Genomic DNA, 18,726 nt, shown 5'->3' with positions numbered 1-18,726 from the left:
ACATCCTAGGATATATGATGTTTGGGCTTCATGGTTTCCTCATAATGATGCTGATATAATTTTAATATAAAAAAGCTGTGATAAAACTGAAAGCTGAGAGCAACCAGCTCTGGGTGTGAACTCACATCAGGACTGATTAAACTTGTGCTTTCTCCAAATTATATTTGTGTTCAGTCACATTGATTTAACTGAGAATAACTACCAAACTCTTTATTTCCTCTCTGTGAATATATGGAATATAACTATCACAGATTTCATAAACTTGGGGTATGTATTTCAGAATCCTGTTTAGGCTATTTCTATTCTAACCATTACCACATTGTAATGATGTTGTCTATTCCCATATTCATCTTTCTCAGTAGACGAGGATTAGGCAAATCTTTTGCACCTTTATATGTTCAGGGTACAAGGCCTATTAACATAGAAAACATAAAAGTGACTCAGTAGATGTGTGCTGTACTGTGTTTATCTCATATAAGAAAGTATGCTATATAGAAAGAAATATATATTATATAAGCACACATAATTACACACCCACATCTGTGTATGTTTTTGTATGTCTTTGTCAATATCTAATCTACTGTACTGTAATCTTACACCTACTTGATAAGACATGGCATTTTCAAGGGGAAATAATTAGTGTGCTACTTCATCATATATATATTCTAATTCATTATTCTATATAGGTATATGTATTTGCAAAATACAGTAAGTGTATTTAGTTGCAAATACACCTTTATTTTTAACAACTAAAATTTTTTGAGCAAAAATTATTTAGTTCAGGAGTTTTAATTTAGTAACCTAGAAAACATTTATTTCCAAAAAAAGAGTCCTGTTTGAAGATTATTGACGAAAATTTGTTGGTAAGCTTACTTTAAATCAATATTAGAGTATACTCTATGATAATAAGCTTTTGATGAGAATATGAACATTAGATTAAGTAATTACTTGACACGTGTGTTTATTTGAAGGGTCAATAGTGTAATGAACAGGAGAACAAGCATGATACTAGTCCATATGCTATATGAAGATGGTATCTCTGTTTTGGTTGAGTAAATGAAAGAAAATACAAATACTTTTCAGCAAAGATAATTAATGAGGCCATAAAAAGCATATAATCATAGAGCTGAGAAAAGAATATGTCACCTTGTCATATAAAATACTTTATGCTTTATTTAGGAAGGCTTCAAAGGGCCCACTATGTATTGACCCAATCATTCTTCCAGTATTCTTAAGCATCATAGTGGTGAAGGGGATTTTTCATTGTGTTGAAAAAGGGAGAAAAGTGAATAAAGAGCTGTTTTATTTACCATTGGAGGGTGATAGTCAAATGTTAAATACCTTTATTTCTGTCTTCCCCCACACTGGTGGCAACTCAGACACTTTAGGATTAGGACAGTTTACTTTAATAGCTTACATTTAATAGCTTATATATTAAATATAATAGCTTATACATAATAGCTTACAGGAGAGGTAGGCTAATTGGAGAGAGGTGGCTAATTAGAGACAATGAGTTCTGGATAAAGGCTTGAAACTGTACTTAAAAAATAAAGTGCTAGCCAAAGAAAACACTGCAGCTGGACAGATTTGGGCAGGAAATGGTCTGTGCTTGCACTAACCAAGGACCTGAGGCTGACTGAAGTGGAAAGAGAATAGACTTGAGTATCAGACAGATTTGACTACTAGCTCTAGCATTTGTACTTTATGACCCTGATCACATTGATTAATTTCTCAGAAGTTTTACCATCGTATCAATATGAGATGGTAACAATATATATTCCAGAAGGCTTCTGTCAGGAATAATGGAGGCTCTTTGGCTAACATATAGGAAGTGCTCAATAAACAGTTGCTGCTATTCTAAGCTTTCCACAAAGCCCTTCCCCTTCAGAACAGACTACCTGAGGCTGTTTCTGCCCTTTTATTTTCTTTTGTTTATTTGTTTGTTTGTTATTGTTGTTTTAGTTCTCATGAAGCCAGAGAATTAGGGATGGGTAGATAGGGCACAGCACTAAAGGGGAAAAAAAGCAGTGGAACCAGTGGGACACCTCTGTGGATCTAGGTTTACTCTGACCAGGATACCACTAAATTGCCAGATATTTATAAGTTTCCCACTGACTGAATGCATTCTTATGTCTTTATATCTTTATGATTATCTTTTTCTCATTCTTTATATATTTTTTGAATATGAAATTAAATTGTTGTTTTCTTAAAGAAAGTGGAAAATATCAGACCATTTCAAGAAGAAAATATAATTCACCTGTGTTCTCATCAGCCAGCGCTAGGCACTGTTCATAATTCACTGTCTCTTTTCTTTTTCCAGTGCATACAAATGTGTATCTAAATATACTTACCATAATTGAGAACATAACTAAATATATCACTTTGTATAGTATTTACTACATTGAGCATAAAGTTTTTTTTTTTTAAAGCCAGGGAGAGCTAGTACTTTTACATCACTTTATACTTTAAAATCTAGACTATACACTCTACTCAATGAAAGGCTCTCTAGAAAGTTGGGAGCGCTGTCATTATGTGGTTATTTTAAAATCTTAATGTAGTAATTTATGTCTGAGAAGAACTATAAAATCAATTTTTAGATCTGGTAACTTGTTTCCTTTTTTCCCCTTTCTTTCTCAATCCCCTAATTGCTCTCTCTGGGAAATAACCATTTGCCAAAGGTAAAAATTATTCATATGGATTCTTGAGATACAGTCTATAAATGGGGGAAAATTCATCATACAGCTTTCCTTCTGCTCCTTCGAGAAGAAATCCTAGGGGCTTTGTGAGATGCTGAGAAACACTTTGTTCCTTCTTGTGACAGAGCTAGAACTCAGGGTAATGGATCTAATTAGAGTTTGTACTCCTCTCCTCTGAGTAAGTCAAGCATTGAGATACAAGACTATTTTATTAGCAGTTAAAATTATTAAACCTAACTCAGTCCTGTAATGCATAATAACACTACACTGCTAATATGTTTAAGTCTCAAAAACATAATATTGATTAAAAAATAAGAGTTTAAGGAGGCATACAATAAGGTAATGTTTTAGTAAATCTAGGAAATATACTAGTTGATATAGCTTATTATTTTATGTGTATACCTATGTGGTATAAATTCACATTAACTTTAGGATAATGGTTAATTTTGATATGTGTTTGGAGGGGGTATTTTTGTTGTCTTGGAAACATTTTTTACTAAAAAAAAATATTCAAAGCAAATATGTCAAAATAAGACATCTGCTAAATCTTAATGGTAGCTTCATGGTGTCTATTAACAAAATTCCATGATTTAAAAATTATTTCTAAATTTCCATGATTTAGATTTCCCAATAAATTAGACCAGCCTTCTTTCAGTTAGTGAAAAACAAAGGTTTTGAGTCCTCATTGCTTGATGGGGGTGGGGATAAAATCAAAAGGAACACTGTGAGGTGATCTACAGCTCCCAAAACCAGATTAGTGTGTCTTTAAAATGAACTTTTACAAAATTCCTCTGGCAGTGCAAGTGGTAATGGGAGCAGGTATTTTAAACAGTTACTCATTCTCAGTTTCATTCTCTCTTGTGGTGTCCGGTTAATTCTAAGAGAGACTAATTCATTGTAATGGTAATTTGGGCTCCCTTCCAATAACACTTGAGGTATAACAAGCATCATGAGGGCACCAAAATGGTCTTTGTGAAAGAAGAAACAGTGCCCTGTGTTTGTTGTTCTTTGATCAGAGTGAGAAAAATAGGGATTTTATTTCATTTATAAGATGTCAGCAGTCATTGTCCCTTTCTTGTACTTTGAACGACTATTTCCATCCTACTGATCTTTCCAGTACTTGGACCAAAAGCAATTTAAATAAGAACTGTTCAACAAATATTATTCAGGAAAAATTAGACCTCACACATAATGCTTTGGAATGTATATTATACAATGCTTTGACAGTTTTATGCCTGTACAAACTTGTACATACCACTGAGGAATCCCCTATTGTAGGAAGAACATACACAGGCACATACATTCTTACCATTAATTTTGCCACATTTAAGCAGATAAAAGTTAATTTTTAAAAAGCAATCATAAACTTAAGAGATATTACAGAAGATAAGGAAGATGAATAGAGCAACTTTATTTTGAGAAAAGCAGCAGCATGTATGAAAAAGTAATCGCTTAAAAAGTCAGAATGTTGAACAAAGGGATTTTATTGGAATAAGGTTAGATTTTAAGTGCGAATACCTTGAAACTTTATGTGAAATGCCAGAGTAAAATGATGGGAATTTTCTACCTAGTAGTGGTATTCCTGAAAATCTATAAATTCCTTAATAATTAAGACTTTTAAATTTCTGTTACTGTGTTTCTTCTATCATCTGCTGGGTATTTAAATTGCATGATCCGTCTTGCAGTGTTTTCATTTAATGCAGGAGGTTTCCTTTTAAAATATGAACATTATAAGCTACTTGTTTGCTTCACTGCCACTTGTCATAGGAGAAAAAACTGTAGTTTGCAGAAGATATTTCTGAGAATTATTTAGTGGAGAGTCTCTTTTACCCTGTTATTTCCCTACAACCTACCATCTGCTAGGGTGGTCACTAGTTCAGATGTCAAAGCTTTCTTTTTAAGTGAACCAAAATGCATTTTATGTAGCATGCAGGGGATTAAATTTCATTCCAGATAAGAAAGAAACTAACAAGCATTAAATTAAAGGAATTTATGTTTGTAGATTTCTGTTTGGAAATAATATCTTCTTTATTTTAAAAACTATTACTTTTATTGATATAAAAACAATGTATGCAAAGTTACTTTGTGGTTCTTCCCTTTTTTCCTGTCATCTAAGTGTAAATTCAGAATTTGAGAGAATAGTTTCTCGGTTGTTGGGCAGAATACTGAAGCTGTCCGTGACTGCTCAATAGCCATTATATATAGTGATTAAATTTGATGTAAAATGTATTTCATTCAAAGGAAAGTGATGCATTAATTATTTTAAATGGAACTTTAGTGAAATAAACTTTGATTAAATGAATAGAACCAGAAAGTATGAATGTAGAGCTTAACACCCATATGTTAGGAATATAAGACTATATGTGTGTGAGCACTTATATGTGCAAGTAAACATGCACACACACATATATACAAACATACACACAGATGCACTTATATGTTTTATCAAAGGGGTGAAGTTTATACTTAGTTTGTTTGAAACTATGATAAAGTGCAAAGACATTATCTGCCTGAGCCTTCTGTATGAATTTCATATTAAAAATCTTGATAGCATGCCCTTGCCTTGTGTGTGTGGCCTTGGTGTCATGTCCTTGCTTCTGACTGATTTATCTCTTGATTTCCTGAACAGTGTATTCCAAGAAGTGGTCAGGAAAGTCATCTTGCCTAAGCAAGCCCATCTCCTTGCATGCTTTCATAGACTTTCTGGTTTTCTTCTATATAGCCCCATCCTCCAGATTTTCCAGGTCACATATTTGTGTATTAAGGCAAACATTAAATTTGTGCTCTTCTGCCATATTTACTTGGGGCTGCCTCTGGGAAGTTGTTCTTGATTCCCTCGTTTTGAAGATTCCTTCCTTCCTTCTTCCTACCCCAGCAAGCAGTCAGGACATTTATTTGTATCTTTATTCCAGCACTTGTAATACACTTGCATTAAAAACAGTCTTGATCATCAGAGTCAAGTTTTACCACTTCTTTTGCTCTCATTGTATAGCGCAACGATTAACACATGCTTTGTTTTCGATGTGTTTGCTGGATTTTACTTAATATAAATAATTACCCGTAACAGAGATGATTGAGAAAAGAAAAACAGAGAAGATACAGGAAGACCTCTTTTATGTGGTCCAGTAAATGAGGATATTTGTCTTCAGACCTATCTACTTGTGCATCATTTACATTGGTTACATTGACATTCAAAAAGACATCACTAAAAATTGGTAATGTGATGTTTTGTACTTTCAGGAACAAATGTGACTAGGCTAAGCTCACAATTGGAGACTTTTGGTATTTTCATAAAAATTCATTCATTTATGCATTCATTTATTTATCTAAATATTATCAAGGACTCTCTGTGTGCCAGGCACTCAGTGATACCAAGCTAAACAAGACAGGGCTTGCCCTCAAGGAGCTAATGATAGAGGCACAGGATGCTCTAGAAGTACAAAGGAAAGGTATTATAAAAAGAGTAGTCATGAAAAGTTTCCTTGAGGAGAAAAAGTTTGAAATGATTTTGAAAATCAGGACCCAGCCCAAGAAAAGGGAAGATGGAGTAGAAGAGGAACATTCAAACCAGAGCAAAATATGTGCAAAGGCATGCCAGCAAAAGAAAATAATGTATGCTTGGAAAAAGGCAAATAACTTGGGATTTCTGAAGCGTGAGGTAGGGAGAGGGAAGCAGAGTCCAGAGCATAAAGATTCTTCAGTATTGATTAAAGAGTTGTAATTACTCCTAAGTGGTAGATGCTTCTAAAAGTAGAAGAATAATAGAAAGTAGTAGAAGCTACTGAAAGAGTTTAATAAGTGGTGTGGCAAGGCCAGATTTGTGTTTTAGATCAATCCCTTTGGTTGCATCATGGATAGTGGATTGGGGGAAGCAAGTCTGGAGTCAGGAGACCAGTTATGGGGTTATGGGGTCATTAACAAATCCAGAAGAAAAATGGTTAAGAGTCTGACCTAAGATAGTGCCAGTGAGGATAAAGAGACATGGTAGGGAGAAAGAGAAGAGGGGAGAAGAATGGACCTAGGCAGTCTTCAGGAAACTGAAACAACACAATCTGGTGCTGATTGAATTTAGCATAGGAATATATAAGGAATAGCTGAGATGACTCCCTGTGGCTTGGATGAAGGGGTAGTTGGTGGTGGTGCCATTCATTGATACAAGAAACACAGGAAGAAGCCAGGTTGTGTTGGACAAAGACAAGGAATATATTTTGGACAGAATGGTGCCTGGGGATTAAGGGAATCAGAGAATCTAGCTCTTTATCTTAAAACAGATATGCCTGCTATAAAGATTGATCCAGGGCTTTTCTGTTGTGTTCCTGTATCATTGTTTCTTAAATGCCATTAAGGATGTGCATTATAAATTATATAGACATAGATATATATATCCATATTTCAATTTTCTGTAATAAATAAAAATTAAAAACTTGCAGACTCCAATACTTTGTAAAGGATGTTTTAAATCAAGTAATTTGAGAGCTTCAAGAGATATTAAAATAATCTAATCCAGCCCTTCATTTCCTAGATGAAGATCTGAAACTCAGTTTGCTTAAGTAACTTGCCCAAATTCACAGAGTAAATCAATGATAGGACCTGGATTAAAACCCACATAACCTGACTCTTGGCTGAGTGTACATTTTATATGTCATCTGCCACTAAAAAGTGTAAAGACACTTACATTTTTGAAGTTTTCATGACCCTGACCTTTTCTGAGTGTGAGAAGGTGGGTATAAAACAGAGGTTCCAAACTAGTAAAACTCATTTTGATACAAGAAACATCTCTTTTGTTTATGTGAAGAAGGATTGACTTTCCTGGGTCCTGCCCCAGCGATGGGGCACTATATGTGAATAACAACTTTCAGCAACCACAAAAAAAAGTCATAACCGAGAAAAATTATTGAAGAAGAATTTATTCATATGGGATTTTTCTGAGGTGCACTTGAAGCTTAGCTTCTCCATATGCCTCAGCAGGAGTACTGCCATTACTCCATTGGAGGTTATGTAACAAGTGTCCCCTCACATTATTAATTTCAGTAGCTGAGGGCTTCTTCTTACCAAACAAAGATAAGAATATTTACAGGAAGTAATACAGTCAGAGGTAAACTCTATCAGCATATTCACCAACTATATTAAAATGACCTATCTATAAGTGTCTATTTCCTACAATTCTCAACTCTTTGTACTGGTAATATCTAGCACCAGGCTTAGTACATCAGATGTGTTCATCACATATTTGCTAGGACTAATGTGAACTAATGTCAGGTTAATAAGCCTGAACTAATATGGAACCTGGTCCCAGTTTTTTTCTGTCTGTGAGGTGACACAGAGGGAGAATAAAATCAGGGAGATACTTAGGCTCAATAACTGGGGAGCAGCTAGTGGGCATCAGTGTCAGAAAGCACTAGTAGAGTCCAGAAAGAGAAGTCAGAACTTCCAAAACTGATAAGCATGAATTGGAATTGTGAAAGAGTAGCCTCAAATCAGGAGCCATCAGAAGTAAACCAAGGAACTGGAAAAGAAAAGTGGGGTGGACCATCAGTAGCAGCAGCCATTGTTGCTGGCTTAGCCTCCTGACAGAAGTCCAAGTTTCCCACACACTGAGTGGCCACAGCCCAGCATCTGACATTAATTAGTTGTTTCACCTTGCTTTCTATAACCTCTTTGAACCTCAGTCACCACGTCTATAAAACGAGATCCTTGGACCTCATAATATTTAATGTCTCTTCCAGTTCACTTATTCTAATGGTTTTCTTTCTTCTGCAAATAGTAAGTATTCCTTCAGATACTAAAATGAGAAATGGAATTCTGGGCACACATATCAGTACAGATACAGTACAGTTTCAGATGTCAGCTAAATAGATCTATTGTCTAAAAAAACCAATTAATTATACTTCTCCATTTTATAAAAGAAATAGTATACTACGTAATAAAAAGTCTTGCAAATAATATATATGGCTTCAGCCATTTTTTTATAAAACCATAAACCTAGACATAGTTGCAATTTAAATATTGCCACTGATTTATGAAACAACGATATTAGATAAAAGCCTCAACATTTAAGGCATTTTTTGCATTGCTTTACCTTTTTATTATGTTCCCATATTTACCCTTTCACTTGATTTCACGGTTGTTTTGCCATAACTGAGTAATACCATATGTACCAACATTCAATGAGAGTCCACTTAATCTATAACATATTTTAAGTGAACAATGCCTTTGTCAATTTTTATAGGACTTTAAAATGTTATTTTCTTAAGAATTACATGGAGAAATTCTATTCTTTGCGCTTTAAGATATCCCCTGGTTTAAGAGATTCCTTGAAGTGATCTCTAAAGTGAAATGATAAAGAATGCATTTCACATGCAAGATATATCATAATTTCATACAGATTTTGGTTCTCATGAACATGAAGCAGCAAGAATTTTGAAGACCCAGTAAAAGATCTCTCCCCAAACTCTCTCTTGTAGTGAAAAATGACAGCATTAATTCTCTGCTAGTCATTGGGCAAAAGACATGGGCAAGCAATTTATGAGTAAATGACAATTGGCTCTTAATCTGGACTTCTTAGAAATATTCTTCCTCCATTTAATAATGCTTCTTGTCATGCAGTAGACTGTATACTTGCTTTCTCACTACCTATAACATTTCCCAGGATATTATAGCCATCAATCACTGTGACAATGATTAAATAAAAAATAAAAAGTTATCTGTCTCTGAACAGTTTCACCTCATCTGTTCTGTGGACTTCATTTTATGTATTCCCTGCATGAATATGTTATTCATACTGTGTGTTACCAGAACTTACCTATGACATTCGTGGTAGTAACCTATGCTTGATGAGTGACTATCCATCTTTTAGAAGAAGCACATCCTGAGGGGCCATCTAGTTTCTTTCAAAGCAACATACCAGCTCTACCACTGACTTATTGTGTGATCATAGACAATTTGCTTAACTTCTGTAGCCTGTTTCTTTATCGGTGAAATGAGGAAAAATAATGTAGTGGCTGGATTGTTATAAGGAGTCAATGAGCTATGTATTTGTAAAATCTGGTTCATACCCAGCCTTAGTAGATGCTTAGCGTGTTGTCACTGTTGTTATTCCCTTTGCTAAATATTACAGTAGTTTTTAAGAAATAAAATGAGTGGAAGAAAACAAATGTGTTATAAACTGCGTACTAAGAAAAATAGATAGGCACTGATGAGAAGATTTTAAATGACCTATTGTATTGAATGTGCTGGCAAGGTTAACTTTCCAAATACCTCATCCTAGACCTCTCAGCTCATCTCAAATTAACCTGGTCTCCAATGTGAAGTAGAGTGAAGTAATCACCCTCTAATGATTCTTTTTTTTTTTTTAGAGGAAAAAGTAAGTGAATTCTCAATGAGCTTGCTAAAAATGAAATCAATAAATCATTTAATCAGTCAATCAACCAGCCAACGAATCAGCCTCTGAGCCTCAATTTATTCAACCATAAAATTGTGTCAATACTTCCCTTTGTATGGTTGGTATAAGAATCAAGTCAGACAAAGTGTATGAAAGCTCTTTGTAAACACTAAGTCACTTTATGGATGTAACATTATTTCCTTGCTTAAAAATCATCTAATTTCAAATCACATCCTACATCCTCTTACTAGTTTTTTGGCAAATATTTATGAAAATCTAGCGTCAGATACTGAGAGTGGCAGTATAGTCAAATAATTTTATGATTCAGATTGGGATTTTACTTTAAAACCCATTAACTATTGTGGTCAGCAAATTCTAAGCTAAAATTAACATCTTAGATATTTCTAAACTGTTGAACCTTGAAGTAGCCATCATATTCTGTAAACATGTTTTGAAATTAGTGGACAATATATTAAGACAGTCAAATTTGTTACAAATCTTTCCTGGACCCAGCTAATATAGCACATCAAGATGGATTTCACAGTTATACATCTGCAGAGGAATGTTTAGAGATAAGATGAAAGTAGTCCTCCTTATTAATCACACATTGTATATTTGACTTCTGCCTCTCTCCTCAGCCTTTAAATCAACTACATCTGGTTTTTGCTACTTAAGTGTGCCATTATCTTTTGCATTAAAAGGCAGTTACTCCTAGAAAAAGCAGCCCCATTTGATTAAAAATAACTAACTAGTTATATTCATGTTACTCGTGATGGCAGCCCAAATAGAATTTTAGTATAAATTGGTGACCTTGCTTATTGGGCGGCTCTTTATGATGAATGCAGGCATAAAGCAGATAGTTTGCTTTGCTGGTGTTAACTTTTACAGTTAAAAAAAAAGCACAATAATACAGAATAGATGAAGAGATAGTATCTAACGTACTTAGGACCACAAAGCAGCTGAACCTTGATGTCACTCTATGCTAGATGGGTGTCCTCCTCTATGGAGACTGGGGCACATGATTATTATGTACCCAGAGGAAGGCAAGCTCCAGGAACTGACTCCCACTAACCAACTGCATAAGAATTGATGTCTAATTATCAAGCATCTCTATATTGGAGCGCACTAGTTAGTGAATTCTCTCTCAGGAGAGAAATCTGCATAGGAAACCAGGTTGTTATTTGAAATTTCTTGGTAAGCAGGGACTCTGACATAAAATAAGTTTGATGGTTTAAATCACTTTTACTCAAATTGTCATTTTGTGAATAAGATAAGAAGCTTGCACCAGAATGTAAATTCAAACATTGGAGCATTACTTTCTTCATATATGTGTATATATATCTGTAAACACACACACAGACACACAGTGTGCTTAGCAACGTAGATAATTTGCATTCTGGTACAGTTTTCTCATCCTATGGAAGATTGTTCACAAACAGTTCTGACATAAGCAGTTATTCTATGGACCACACTTTGAGAAGCATTGCTCTTTGAATCAGAATTACACTAAGAAGTTTTTTAAATATATAGCTTCCTAGTAAGTATCTTTGAAAATTCTGATTTAAAGTCTACCTACCTATCTATTTATCTTTCTGACTTGGCCTTGTTCTTAGGCTGACTCTGGTTTTGTGATGGCAAAACAGGGCATCAAAAGTGTCAAGTGTATGTGTTACCAGTTTACTAACCAGAGAAGAAAAAGAAGTTATTTTGTAGGATTTCTGGACAAAATTGCACAACTGAGACTTAATGGCCTTGCATATAGTATTTTTCTATTCTTGAACACTTCACTCTCTCTAAATAAGAGCAGAACATTTTGGTTTGTCAGGCCCAAACATGTGCCTACCTGTAAAGCTAGGATGGGGTAATTTGCCCCACAGGATTTGTTCTGAAGGGGGAAAAGACAACTTCCCAAAAGAAAGTTAAGGGACATTATTAGGACAAGAGGGAATATATGATGCAGACTCCAAAAAAATAGATGTCTGATACTCCAACCTACTATCCTTCCCCCTACCCTTCCATTGTTGTTTAAATATGTTAGTTCAGTTGGAATAAAGCCAATATTAAATTTAGTCTAGAGACCTTACATTTTGTTGACTAATTAATTTCCAGGTATATATTTTAATCTATTTTGTATTTGTTTTATAATAAATAGTAATATTTGTAAGCTGAATTTTTCCCTCTGACAAAGTCAGAACTTTTTAATAACAATGTGAGTTTCATTTTAACCTTTCATTTACTTTCACTTGGAGCAGACTCACATTTGATAAATAGAAATAAGCAAGAGATGTTGTTAGAAAGTGAACTGCCAAAGTTTACAAAGAAGAATTTAGTTTTAGGCTATTTTTATTATATGATGAGAGTGTTACTATAGATTATAAAGTAGTGGATGTATTTTGGTTCACTAAATCAGTAAAAATCACATAACTGTTAATGACTTGGAACCCGGCTTATGAAGCACAACTTGGCAGAACTATCAGGTGGTTAACAGTGTTGGTATGAAAGTTAAGGACTTCAGCACTCAAATCCAAGTCTAGCTGTTTTTGTGGCATGTGGCCTTGGACATGACTTCTCTGGGATGCAGTTTCGCTGTATGTGTAATTAGGTAATAAAATGTAGTCATCACACAGTGGTGAGGGAGAATTAAGTGCACTGACAGGGAGGTGCAGGCTTCTTTCTGCATTTTTCAAGCAGTGCACATGCTCAGCTTTATTCTCCCAGGTGCCTAACAGGCTCCCTTGTAGTAAGTCACTTAATATTTCTTCTTGGCTCCTATGGCACCATTTATTTTACAACCATAATATTCTCTAAGATGGCATCAGAAAGGGCTAAATGTAACCCAAGGCAACAAGGGCAAATGCTGCTTTATGGACTGTATTTTCAGTGCCCATTTTTGAGCTTGTGGAGGAACACTGAGAACAGTTATAGCTAGCTCTGAGGCGCTGCCGCTCATTTCTTATGCTGTTACCTATACTTTAATATTCCCTTAAAGGCTTGTGTTTTGGGCATCTGTCTTCCTCTCACTCCTTGTCCCATTTCCCTAACCCAGCGTAGTCTTTTATTTTTTATTACAGAGGAGGCTGAATTTTTCTCAGAGATGAGTGGTCAATATGGTGTAATGAAAAGATCTGAGAACCAAGATTCAGATTTAAATTACAATGCTAACTCTGCTGCATTTTTGCTGGGTGACCTCAGACGCATCATTGACCTTCTCTAGTTCTGTTTCCTTAGCTTTGAAATAAAAAGAGCAGTGAGACCATCTGTGCTTAACCCTCACATCTTTGCTGTAAGGATTAAATGAGAAAGCACTATCCACGTGCAAATTTTCATTATGATGGTGTGGCTATATATATGTATCAGTACACTAGGAGTTTATTAGCAGCTGTATTCCTGTGTGCTCTGCTCCCATTTCCCCAACTCCCAGAGAGGCAGAGGATCCCTGCCAGATGGCTGATTTGCCAGCTGTGTCTTGTTTTGTCATTGTAAATATTACATGCTCCAACCAAAAGGCTTTGCTTATAATGTAGTATGTTTTGTCCTTTATCTCTTGCAGATTGAGAATTACATTGTGGAAAATATGAAGTCGGAGATGGCCCAGATACAGCAGAACGCAGTTCAGAACCATACGGCCACCATGCTCGAGATAGGAACCAGCCTCCTCTCTCAGACCGCAGAACAGACCAGAAAGCTGACAGATGTTGAGACCCAGGTACATCCCTGGACCAGAGTCCACAAACTCTTAGCTGGGAAGAATTTTTTTTCCTATAGCTTACTCCATAAACACAGAACCCATTTTGTTTATTGGTAATAACAACAATGACTGCCTGACATGCTATGCATGTTTCTTTTGATTTAATGAGAGCTGGTATATTTAGCTTTGTATGTGTTTGCCAAAACAGGACTGGTAGAGGTCTTAATCAGCGTTTAAATTCAAATAAACACTGCAGCTACCAACTGTGATACGATGTGTCAAACAGAATATCCATTTGTGTCAAATTGGTGCCTTTGATGTATATTTTTGACCTGTCTTGTTTTGTCTCTGGTAGTACTCTAGCCATAATGACACCTGTAGAGATTTTGTGCATTCAGTGGATACAAAGGAAAACCCCAGATAAACTGATCTGGAATGTGCAGATTTATAATGAGAAGTCAGTTATAAAGAAAACTCTTTCTTTTTCTTTACATATACACAGATATGTGCATATACATATATATTACCCTACTATGGACAATGATGTACAAATCAGTAAAACACCTTTTAATTATTACTGTCACTGCTTGCAGCTTGGTGGGCTGTGTGCTAAGGATCTGTCCCCTCCTGGGACGTGTTGCCGTAACAATGCTAATAAAACAGCTCTTTGTTCATATATATATACATATATATACCCCTGACACAATCCTACCACCACAGCTTAATGAAAATATCATTTTAGATGACTAGAAGATGATCTTTTGGTCCCTTTTTAATCATGGAAATGGTTAATTATTCCAGTTACCATTCTAAAACCCAGAAGATGGTTCTGTCTCAAATAGGTAATTTCTGGAATCAAAGCTGAAATATATTGTTAAGAGATAAATTGAGGCACATTAAACTTTTCAAGAATTTATTTGAGCAAACATTGATTCAAATTGGGCAGCATCTGACTGAAAATAGCTCTGATGCAGGAGCTAAGGGAAAGTTTCTATTAGAGAAGATATGGAAGTAAAGCAAGGTCATTATTTGATTAGCTACAGCTTAAACAATTGCCTTATTTGGGAAAGCCTAGTTGACTGTTTGTGACTGATTTTTCTTAAGTTTTGTTTTCTTGGATTTAAGAACTTAAATTTCTGGCTTAAATTTTGGTTTGCTAAAGTAGGCAACCAAGGCATTAGGACCACTCAGTCTAATGGTCTCCTTGTTTAACTATGTTAACAATACAGATTAAAATATAAGATGCAACCTTATTTCTATTTTATAATTTCATTTGTGTTAGTGGCATCACAGATCAAATGTTGATATTTAAAGAGAAATAACAATAATACTTTACATGGATAGAGCACTTTATATGCACAAGCCACTTTCCCATGTACAAATGATTTTTATGAAGACCATCTGGAACACAAAGTTTGAGTGATTTTCTCACATTAGTGTTCCTTAATCTTAATTCATTCCACTTTGTTTCATGTTGATAAGTGCTGCTTTTCCTAAACTGACTTCAGGTTCTCAGTTATTTTAGGAACTCATGCCAGTGGTTTTAGAATATATTTTAGTGCCTTAGCTTTCACATGATGATGTTATAAAGATAAGTAACTTATTGCTTTCTAGTCCTCCGCTGACCTTCTAGACTTGAACTTAATAAAAGGTAGTAGAGCCTTGCTTTTACTGCAGTGGAATTTAAAAATATTCTTATGCTCAGTAATCATAGTTATCAGAAGAGAGACAGATAATGAGCACATCTAAATAACCCTGCTGGTCATGGTGGCGAGAATCAGGAGCCATCACTGGACTTGTTCCTTCCTCCTCAGTTGAGTGGGCAGTGTTTTTCTTACTCTGTTATCAGTTTGTACCAATTTCTTCTCTCCTTCCAGTTCCTCTTTCCAAGTGTGCAATGTGAAGAGCTTAGTTTCAGACAGTATTTGTGTCCCTTCCTGTAGTGTGAATCTATTTCTGACTTCTTCCTCAGGCCAATTTTAATTAGAGGTACACTAGTAGACAAATAAATGCCATTAAAATTCACCTCTAAAACTTTGTGCTTGGCTCTGTTTTAAACAAATTTACATAAATTAGCTCTTTAATATATACTTTTAAAACCTTAAGCATTTTATTACCATCCCTTGTTTAAAGATGTGGAAACTAAAACTCAAAAGTAAAGCAACTTGCCCCACATGAAAAACAGTAGTAAGTGTGAGGGGAAGATTTGAACCCAGCAGTCTGACATCAGAGTCTGTGTGCTTTACCAGCTCTCTATACTGCCTCTCTCTTTTGATTCCTTTCTCCCTCAAAGGTTGCAGACACGACTTGGATCCAAGTTGGAAATCAGATAGAGCAAATTAATGTGAAGCTAATAATAGCAAGTGAAAGTTTTCTATAAATGATGAAGATGCCGCTGCTGCTGAGGGTACCAACAACTACTGCCGTTTTACCATGTGCCTGCACATTGTCTCGTGTAGTCCTAGCATCCAGTGTTGTCCTTGCCACTTGCTGGCTGTGTAACTATAGGGAAGTTCTATAGCCACTGAGCCTAAGTTTCCTCCAACTTCCAATCATTTACTTGGAACCATGGTATTAGAAATGGAGTTTAATAAACTTTTTAAAGATATATTTTGGGTACCTCCTTGATGCGAGATATTTTAAAAGGTACTAAATAGAATACAACAGCAAGTAAAGCAGTCTTTATGCTCAGTGAGTTTAATGCAGTTAACATGGCAAAACTTTTTCTTAACCATTTCTTTCTTAACTTTTCACCAAATGAATTAGCTATAGAGCCTTTCTTTATAGTCATAAAAATGCACTGTTCTAGTCATCTACTGTGGAGAGGGGTGTAATAGACCAATGGCCCCAGCTGCTGTGCCCTGAAATTCATCACTGTATTGGTACAGAAACCACGGTTCTCAGCACCCCCTTCCAGCCATTGTGGCAGCAATGCTTCATCAGATCCACAGATGGAAGCTGTAGGACTTCACTGACATATGGCTTTGGCTAAGGGCTCTCCATCAGCCTTGCCAAACTTTCTCACAACTTCCCTGCAGACTAAGACTTCTAGTGAGCCGTTTTCCTTCCCTCTCTGTACTGTGTTTAGATCTACATTCTATTCAGAAGATGATCCTAGCCAGCTCTGACTTCTTCCCAATTTTCCCTCACAGGTATTTCCCCTAATACATTTCCCGTATGTCTAATCTCATTTTATCATCTGCTTCTTAGAGGTCACAGACTATCACACTTGTTATTTGGACTTAAATCATACAATTGTAAATTGAAGGCAGTTGAGGAACAATTTAATCAATGAGCTTGAATCTCAAGATAGAAACAAGTTTTCAAAGGGCAACTCTCAAAGTTGAGCCGCTGCCTCTTTAACTTGATGAGAGGATAGTTGAATAAACGTTTAAGCCTAATTGAAAAGGCAGTAAAATAAATGTGCTAATAATTCATCCAAGGAAAATACTCTGGTAATTAATTTTCTCACAAGTTCTGGAAAAAGTGTTTGATAATCCATTAGGAGAGGACTCAGTGAACTATTACCCACAAGTCAAATTCGAAATGCCATCTTTTTTTGTAAATAAAGTTTTATATGTTGTGTATGAGTGCTTTCTCAATAAAACAGCAGAATTGAGTAGTTGCACCAGGGCCTGCCAAGACAAAGATATCTGGCCCTTTGCAGAAAAAACTGGCTAACCCCAACACCAATATAGAAACTGCTAGAGAGCTTGTCTATCTTGTTCTGCTCTATCCTTAGGATTTAAAACAGTACTTGGTACACAGTAGGCTCTCAGCAAATATTTATTGAATGATTATGTTTACTAATATTAGTCTCTTAATGTTTGAGCTTTCAACCTAATGCTCCCAAACCCAAGGGAAATGTCCTAAGGGTTGTGTGTTGATGGTAATATATACCCACAAATAGTGGATGGGTCACAATAGGACTTTGAACAGAAGCAGTCTACTGCAAAGATGTTCTGACTGACTGAGAACATTGGATGAATGTATTTTCTCTATACTCTGAGGAGCATGAGAAATTTGGTCACTTTCTTGCTTCATAGTGCTCGTTTATTGTTGAGTGAGTACTGGAGAGAAGTCAGATGCCATCAGCTGCAACAAGCAGAAGATCTCATGGTGATTGAAAGAAATCATTTTGATAGCAATTGCTACTGCCTGAGGAGAGATACTTTTCTTCACCAGAGCTGTTCGTGTACAGCTCCATGAGCCTATGGAAAGACTTCAGGCTCTGGAGAGAGATTCCCTAGGTTTCATTCTGACCCTACTGTGTATTAGCTCTGTTAGGTAAGTTACTTTTACCCACAATTTCTGCATCTGTAATATAAGTACTATCTTTATTAAATTCCAGTGAGGTTATCATTATATTATAAATACATTATATGTTTATATAAAATATAAATTAAAATATATAATATACTTATAGTAACTATATATTATAATTCTTTATTATATTATCATAACTAAAACTAATAATAATTCTCTAAGATTATCTAATTTTCTCCTTCAAATTTCCTCAATTTTTCTGCCAAAATTTGTGTAGGCATTTTGTTTGTCAAGACTTAATAGATTCCACATACGAGTGATATCATCTGGTATTTTTCTTTCTCTTCCTGGCCTACTTAGAATGACGATCTCTTCTAATAACCTTTAATGAAAACGAATATAATATATATAATATATATAATATGTATATGCATGACTAGCACATTATACTGTACACCAGAAACTGACACATTATAACTTACTATACTTCAATTAAAAAAAAAAGACTTAATTGTCCCTTTTAATTTGGAGCAACCTTACACTTTTGTTTTTAATTGAAGTAGAGTTGATTTACAATGTTATAGACTTTTCAGGTGAACAACATAGTAATTCACAATTTTTAAAGCTTATATTCCATTTATAATTATTATAAAATATTGGGTGTATTCCCTGTGCTGTACAACATATCCTTGTAG

At 35.2% G+C, this 18,726-nt stretch overlaps 1 protein-coding gene across 2 annotated transcripts in view; it reads left to right on the top strand.

Annotated features, from left to right (window-relative positions):
• ANGPT1 (angiopoietin 1) overlaps positions 1–18,726 on the top strand; it is a 328,343-nt gene that overhangs the window by 220,535 nt on the left and 89,082 nt on the right. For both annotated transcript variants that reach the window (XM_072949606.1, XM_006211566.4), the window contains one exon: positions 13,628–13,783. In XM_072949606.1, the coding sequence (XP_072805707.1) occupies positions 13,628–13,783 (156 nt within the window). The remainder of the gene's footprint in view (positions 1–13,627; positions 13,784–18,726) is intronic.

Source organism: Vicugna pacos, chromosome 25 (genome assembly GCF_048564905.1).
Source record: "Vicugna pacos chromosome 25, VicPac4, whole genome shotgun sequence".
Classification (NCBI taxonomy): Eukaryota; Metazoa; Chordata; class Mammalia; order Artiodactyla; family Camelidae; genus Vicugna; species Vicugna pacos.
The sequence above is the reverse complement of the archived record's forward strand: the minus strand, read 5'-3'. Positions and strand labels throughout refer to the sequence as shown.